This window comes from Lygodium microphyllum, chromosome 2, assembly GCF_053477565.2.
Source record: "Lygodium microphyllum isolate KBCC chromosome 2, Lygodium_microphyllum_v1.1.10, whole genome shotgun sequence".
NCBI lineage: Eukaryota > Viridiplantae > Streptophyta > Polypodiopsida > Schizaeales > Lygodiaceae > Lygodium > Lygodium microphyllum.
This window is the reverse complement of record NC_141136.1, coordinates 169919673-169927787: the sequence shown is the minus strand read 5'-3', so window position 1 is coordinate 169927787 and position 8115 is coordinate 169919673. Positions and strand designations below refer to the sequence as shown.

General features: G+C 40.3%; 1 protein-coding gene across 1 annotated transcript; it reads left to right on the top strand.

Moving 5' to 3' along the window:
* The first annotated feature begins 5535 nt into the window (after nucleotides 1-5535).
* LOC148040603 (embryonic abundant protein 1-like) lies at nucleotides 5536-6578 on the top strand. Its single transcript, XM_087666857.1, has 3 exons — nucleotides 5536-5653; nucleotides 5730-5902; nucleotides 6163-6578. The coding sequence occupies exons 2-3, from the start codon at nucleotides 5797-5799 to the stop codon at nucleotides 6321-6323; spliced, it is 267 nt and encodes an 88-aa protein (XP_087522983.1). The 5' UTR covers nucleotides 5536-5653; nucleotides 5730-5796; the 3' UTR covers nucleotides 6324-6578.
* Nucleotides 6579-8115: the final 1537 nt, after the last annotated feature.

Below are 8115 nucleotides of genomic sequence, written 5' to 3'. Positions count from 1 at the left end.
CTAGTTTGAGCTCATATTAGGCGACACTTTGGTTGACTTGACCAAAGGAAAGAAATCCATGGTCATGTATGTTTAGAGGCATTTTTGACAGGATGGTCTTGTACCATACACTCGACATCGACACTTAGGTTCTCTTTGACACACCTTGGTGGTGGCTTCATCACCCAGTGCTTGGGTATCCATGGTCCTATTTTGGTGGTCTTTGTTGTATGGACTATGATGAGTCATTATCATTGTATCCTATTAATGTATCAACTCACCTATGATCTGAGAGAGGGTGTTAGCAGTCTGGTTAGCTCAAGTGAGTCTAGTTCATGCCTAACATTTCTAGGCATTTTAGACACTTTATTGTGACCATTATAATCCATCTTAGATCATAGTGAAAATTCCAAGGCTAAAGTATTGCAACATCATGCTTTAATTTGAACTATATAGAAGGGGCCATGAAAATGCACACTCTTTGAATTTTTGATTTATAGAAGAGGGATATCACTATTGCCTCCGTAATTCATAGAAGGGGTATATAGTGCAAAACTTTTAAAAAGAGTTTTTAAAATATTATTTGAATGCATGTGATATAGGGGGCTTCTATAAGGTGACCACCCCGAGTCTAGAGCAAGAGCTGAAAGAGGGCGGCTTCAATGGTGACTCCCTAGCTCAATATTATCAACTCTTTTTCAAGGGTTTTCAGATGCCAAAATGTGACTCAAGGTAACATCTTGCAAGCTCAAGATATTAAGAAACTTAACAACTCTACCAAGCTTCGAATGTGGCATAACTGGAAACCATCCCCAATAGTAGCAAGAAATATGTCTCAATAATCACATGAGCATACACAAAATATTCCTTACCATATTTAAGTGTTAGCACAACATCCCAAATCTCCCACCTAACTTGCAGATATTGTCTTTGCCTCTTGTTGAGCACCTTCACACCAAATCTAATGGCATACCTATTTCCCTCATCATTATTTTGACCAACTACCCACCCAATTCCCATCAAGCTCATATTCATTATGTTGAGAAATATGCAATCACACCCATGTGACAACCTCTTTGTATGGAGCAATAGGGTAAGACACAAGCAGTTTGCTAGAAAGGATGCATGAATCCCATAAGCACAATGGAGAAAAAGGGAACCATCATGAGCCTATAAAGTGATGTACCTTCTTATCATTCAATGATGGAATACTATTGTACTTTTTCCTCAGGGAAGTTACTATATGTATATCCTCTACATCATGTGCTTTTAAGGCCTATTTAAAAATATCCTTATCTGTGAATTTTTTCTAAATAAAACATAACCCTTTTCTATTCAATTTGTAAATAACCCCTTTATATTACACCCTTTTGTATGTAAAAAATGTATAAAAATTGTATTTTAAAAATACCTTATTTTGAACCCACGTGGTGCATACATATATTCATGAGTAAGTTACCCGAGACTTTTTCCTTTCAATCATAGTCTGTGTCATACCCCAAATTCTATTTATGAGTTCAAGCTTCCATCTTGGAACCTAATTCACTTGAGTAATAGTTGGTCTGTCCAGTCTATGTCATCATGAACATTGTTTTTGTGTTTCATCCACCATAGCCATGCTCTAGATCCACGTGTTTCTCAACATGGTATTAGAGCCCACTCAAACATGGCAGTGATTCTCCAGTTCTCTTTCACTTTTATCTAGCTTAGCTTGAGCTCAGTCCAAGTCTCAGACCTCATCTCTCACTCCTTATTCTCACTACCCCCCTTGTCTGCCATATCCAAACAGGACCTGCTATGCTTGAAGCTTTCATATCTCTCACATCAGAGCATATCTCCTCAAGGTTTCTTATGTGGAGTTCTTCCTTGACTCAGGGGCAAACTTCCCATCACCTCAGATCTCAACATTGCTTACCACATAGCTTAGCATTGTCATTTTTTTCAACCTCTACTCTCAGTGCCTACCATGGCCAGGATGACCCAACCAACTTTGAGCATCCAGATCTCCCTTTCCAAGCCATTACTCCTCATGCTTCCTTTTGAGGAATTGTCCCTCACATGAGGGCACTCCTCCTCATCACCTAAGAAGTCAACGTTAGCCTGTATATGGCTTGGCATTGCCAAAAAACGAGCTCGTAGAGACAAAGAACGGTGCAGATTGATTCGTACGCTACCTCTTCTACCTGTGTGTTGCGATTTGGACTGCCATTATAGGGCTTTGGTAGCCTATCTACCAAGCTTCCTTTCCATTAAAAAATCTTGGGAAATGATCAAGTATACACTACACACATAGAAAAAAAGGAGGGCTGCCCAGAAACCCTAGAGTTGGCAACCATAGCCAACTTCTCAAAAGCTTCATCTTTACATCATTTTCTCTCTCCTACCACTCAAAGATCTGGTGCAACACTCAAGATTCCAAGAAAGCATCAATTCTAATTAGCAAGAAGAAAGATTAAATTTAAAGGATTCAACATTAAGAATCATCAGCTTCAACTCTAGTATCTCTTGATACTACAAAGTGTGTCTTCACACTCCCTTGGACTTGTATTTTTCTACACAAGTTCAACTCTTCTGCTACAAAATCAGATATTTGAGGTTGATTCTCATATATGAGGATGACAAACAAAAAGATCTCTATGTGGAGACACTTCATGAAGAGTAACATAACTTGTGTTGCTTATCTACAATACATAGAAGATTTTTGTGACCCACTTGTAGGAGGACATGAAGTTGCCTATACCAAAAAGCAATCAATGTATTCATTTGAAGAACTTGAAGACGTGCCTGCTACCTTGGAGAAAGTGCAAGAGTTTGAAGTCATTTCCGTTGCCTCAAAGATGGTACCATTCCTTGAGGGGGACATGGACATGAAGACTAATACAAATACTAATGCAAGCAAAGCAAGGAAAGTCCTTAGAGAAGCTAACCAGGAGGACCTAGAAGAAGAGGACCAAAAGAGCAAAGTGAAGAACAAATACAAGATCAAAAAAAGCAAGATGGACTACATTGACAAGAAAACTTGAAATGAATTGAATATCTACGATGCCTACCATGACATATCTAATGAAGAAAATCACAAGGGCTTGTTGGTCCTTGTCTCTACTTTTCACTAGAACTTTGTATTGAATGTACTTGCCATTAATGCTCCTGACATATGCCTTGTAAAACTCCTCATGTAAGCCTATGCATAACAACCTCTACAGACTTAGTTAGGCCTTCTAACAACCCGTGGATGTTAGCCATGTTTTTTGGTACCCACAGTTAGCCTTTTCTATGACAGCCTCTAGTGTTTACCATGTTTGTGGCATACCCACACTTAGCAAGGTTCTACTCATGACAGCCTATGTACACTTAGTGCCTTTTTCATAGTTGTGATTGAGGAGGGGTATTGAGAACTATGCAATCACACCCATGTGATAGCCTCTTTGTATGGAGCAATAGGGCAAGACACAAGGAATTTGCTAGAAAGGATGCCTGAAATACAAGATGCTTGAATCCCATAAGCCTAGTGGAGAAAAAGGAAACCATCATGAGCCTATAAAGTGATGTACCTGCTTATCATTCAATGATGGAATACTATTGTAATTTTTCCTTTCAGTCATAGTTTGTGTCATACTCAAGATTGTGTTTATGAGTCCAAGCTTCCGTCTTGGAACCTAATTCACTTGAGTAATAGTTGGTCTCTCTAGTCTATGTCATCATGAACATTGTCTTTTTGTTCCATCCACCATAGCCATGCTCTAGATCCACGTGTTTCTCAACACACTATAAGACTAATAGGCCTCCCATTTGAGTAATCAACCTTTCTCAATGTTGGAGTAGACTTCAACAATACTCTCTTCAATTTTCTCATTGCTTTAGTATGCTTCTTTTTCCATTGGAACTTATGTCCCTTCCTCAATGGCTAATAGAGGTTATAATCTACATGTGCAAAGTGAGGAATCCATATGAGATAGAAAACACATGCATCCAAAAACCTTTTGACTTCTAATACACTGGAGCAAGTCTCATGCAACCTATCAATTCCATCAATCGTTGTCTCGGCGAGCGCTTTCTGCCATAAGAGCCACACATGTGACCCTCACGTGACCTACAATCGATACCTTTGCAATGCCAGACGTGGACTTTTGACTTGATAGAGTTAAATACCCTTCTTCCAAGTGAGTCAAAATTTTCTCACAATCTGTAATATCATTGGCAATAAATATCTTGCAGTCATTCTCATCCAACTCCTCATTCTTTTCAATATACACTTGACAACCCTTGGTCGGTACACCATTAAGAAATGACATGGTAAGCTGGGAAACAAAGTCTTGCAAAACCTTATTCATCATATTCATCATGTGGCAACAAAATTTGTTGCTCTTTGGAGAAGGGTACACATGTACACCAAACCCAATGGCATATTCATTGTAGTAATATCTTGACTTTTCAATGTTAGTTGAAACTAATCATATCTCTAATATAAATATCACATCGAATAGATAGCATTGCCAGCAAATGCTTTAGCAAACTCATCTACATATATCATATGTAAACTCCTACTCACCCTTTGCATGTTCACTATATTTGGACACTTTGCCCTTGTCCCATGAGTAGCAGACATTATCTTGGGCACTCACTTATTCTTGACAGTTTTGGTCCTAACAATTTACAGCATGTGCAAGGTACATGGTCACCGAATTGACAAGCATATCATATGTAAACCGACTCTTACACTTGACAAGTCTTTGATGTATCCTGAACCATCATTCATACTCCGATATAGTATTTAAGACATAATCGAGTGTCATTTTCCCTACCAAACACTAGTCACATCACACATATGAAATCATAGTATTTTTATATAATTTGCAAGTTTTACTAAATGGACACATTATGTCACGACAACATCTCGATATGAGAAATACATGATTAATTGAAGACTGAGATAATGGGTTGGTCTTCTTAAACAATAGTCATGAAGCTATTTGAACCAAGACGGAGACCTAAAAGACTACACCTATTAGCCTAGATACAATCACCAAAATACTTTAATGAAATGTGAATTGTGCACCCATGCCTAGACCCCTTAGTAGATATATACCCTACCTAGATAATGAGCATGATTGGATGGATATCGTCATGAAAGAAATGGACTACACAATGAACCCTATGAATAAATGAGCCAATAGATTGGAGAAGAGCGGACTATAGACAAGGTCAAAACCTAGCACCAATCTGTTCTTGGTACGTAGACATACGACCTTCAGGGGTTTGACTCTTGCCATCTCAAGGAACTTAAATGCTCATCGTTACAAATTTGGCCCTTTTTATGTCTCCTTTGTGGTAAGAATCCAACCTTCTAACATACTAGCAACGGGCACAATATCTGCCCTTATGAGTGCTCTATGTGAGCCATCGTGAAGAATCCAACAAGCTTCTAGATCTACATACTAAGAACGGGCAGAGGCAAAGGCAATAGTCCTTTGCATCACACGTGTGAAAATGGCGCAATTAGATGCCTAATGCGTGGAACCAAAGCCCTTTGCATGTGAGTCCACGTGGACCAGGCCGAGCAACCACCCCTGCCGGCACCGTCCTTCTTGCCTGCATATAAACCCGTTGCGAAGATCGACTGTCGTAGTTGCGTAGTAGTTGTACACTCTGAATCAAGCGGAGAAAGTTCTCCAAGGTAAGTGGCATCGGCATTGTACTTGTATGTCGAAATTTGTACTGTGGCATACAGCAACTGGTGTGTTCTGCTGCAGTTCCGTGCAACGTCTTCCCATTCATTCATTCATCCACGAGTGAGTACTGGGTTACATAGAAGAAACGATGGCATCTCGCGAGGAGCTCGACCGGAGGGCTGCAGCTGGGGAGACGGTACTGCCAGGTGGCACGGGAGGGAAGAGCCTGCAGGCGCAAGAGAATCTGGCTGAGGGTAAGGCGCGCGCAAGAATTTTACTCAGTTTTTCCCTACATCTCCTACACAACATGCACTACTATGGAGTCTTTATATGCATTGTTAAGAGGACAGTATTCGATCATGTGATCCTACCAATTGGTTGCCGAGACATTCTAACTCGTTGTACTGTACTGGACTTGTGCCTAACACGTTGATAATTATTATTAATAAGATGTACTGCTGCTCATGCTGCTTGCGCTGCACATGATGATGACTTAAATTATTATATGTTATAGGTCGGAGCAAGGGCGGGCAGACCAGGCGCGATGAGATGGGGAGCGAAGGGTACCAGGAGATGGGCAAGAAGGGCGGCCACGCCACCCTGGATATGTCGGGCGGGGAGGCCGCCGCACAGAAAGGAGTGCATATTGACGAGTCTAAGTACCGCAATAATTAACACTGCCAACCCAAAGACAAGTGGAGCACTGCATGAAACATCACGTCTGTGACGAGCAGGCCAATGTGGCTGCTAGTGAGCTCTTCTTAATAATCAAGACGCCGATTGTTGTGTAGTGCATTCCCGTTTCCTTTTCTGATCAATGCTCCCGGCCTCTGTTGACCTACTGGCTGCACCTCAATTAGTTGAGATCGCTGTAACTTGATGATGCTCAAACGTTGGATTTGCATTGACTACGTACTCTTACAATAAGACAAGAGCTACCACGTCCCTTAAATTGTGCATCATCAACGACGCAAGAGATTCGAGAATCGAAACGACAGGGATTGTAACGGACGCATCCAACCACGTACGTCTGCTGCATGCATCTATGATCTAACCACGTATGTCCACCGTCCGGGCACCCTCTCTGAAATATGTTTTAATATGAGTTTTGTAATTTGTTTTAATATATCTGCCAAAAAAATTGGTATCACATTTCGTACTAATTAACATTCATATATACGCCAAAAGAGTACATGCCGTAAAGCCACATAAAAAAGTATACATTAGCATAATGGGCAAACAAGGATTCTTTTTTTTTTTGTTGAAGGAAGCAGAAAAAGATGTATTTATATAGAAAAGACTGATTTACAGCTGCATGATTTAGATACTGCTTGAACCTTGGGAAGCTACCGTTACATTAGTGGACGTATTCAGCTTAAACCCCAAAAAGTGGCCATTAGACTATAATAGAACTGGTCTGCTTTCAATGTTCAGCTTTCTTCTTGATATCCAGAAGAATTGCTGCCACATCCACATTAGCTACAGTGTTTAGTCCCTCCTTTAAGCTGTCTTCATGTTGCTTGAGGATGGTAGCTGTGTCTTTCTCAACCTGCAAAAGGAGGTCAGATTTTAGTCCATGTATAGGATCCACACCAATGTTTTCAAACACTTTCTTGCTCCTACTTAACCAAATGTGCCACAAGTAATAGCTTCTGATTCAATTTCAAATCGAGGGGGGAAGACCATAGATTTCCCCTAACAACACCTTCTTCCAGGTGAGTTTAGTGGGGTGATACTTAGACTAACCTGTAGCATTTTAGCATTTTTGGTATAGTTAAGGAAAATATGTGATTGATTCTACCTGTTGTCCACACCTTGTACACAGACCATTCCCCAAACCAGCTTTGAGTGCTCTCTCATTACTCCATAGACTTTTTGAGGGTAATGAGCCACATTAGACAGGTGAGTTTAGTGGGGTGATAGTTGAAGACTGTAACTTGCAGAAAACACCAGATGTTAGCATCTCTCTCATTACTCCATAGACTTTTTGAGGGGTAATGAGCCACATTAGACAGGTGAGTTTAGTGGGGTGATACTTGAAGACTGTAACCTGCAGAAAACACCAGATGTTAGCATTTTTGGTACAATTAAGGAAAATATGTGAAATTGATTCCTACCTGTTGTCCACACCTTGTACACAGACCATTAATGAGCCACATTAGACAGGTGAGTTTAGTGGGGTGATACTTGAAGACTGTAACCTGCAGAAAACACCAGATGTTAGCATTTTTTGGTACAATTAAGGAAAATATGTGAAATTGATTCTACCTGTTGTCCACACCTTGTACACAGACCATTCCCCAAACCAGCTTTGAGTGCTCTCTCATTAGTCACATCAGACGGGACATCTTTGGTTGAATAGAGGGAGCCCAAATGTTATTAAACCTATAGTTCCACTGAGCTACTGCCCAATTAATATGCCTTTTGTTATTCAGTTTATTGTAGAGTGGAGCATTGCTATTTATCA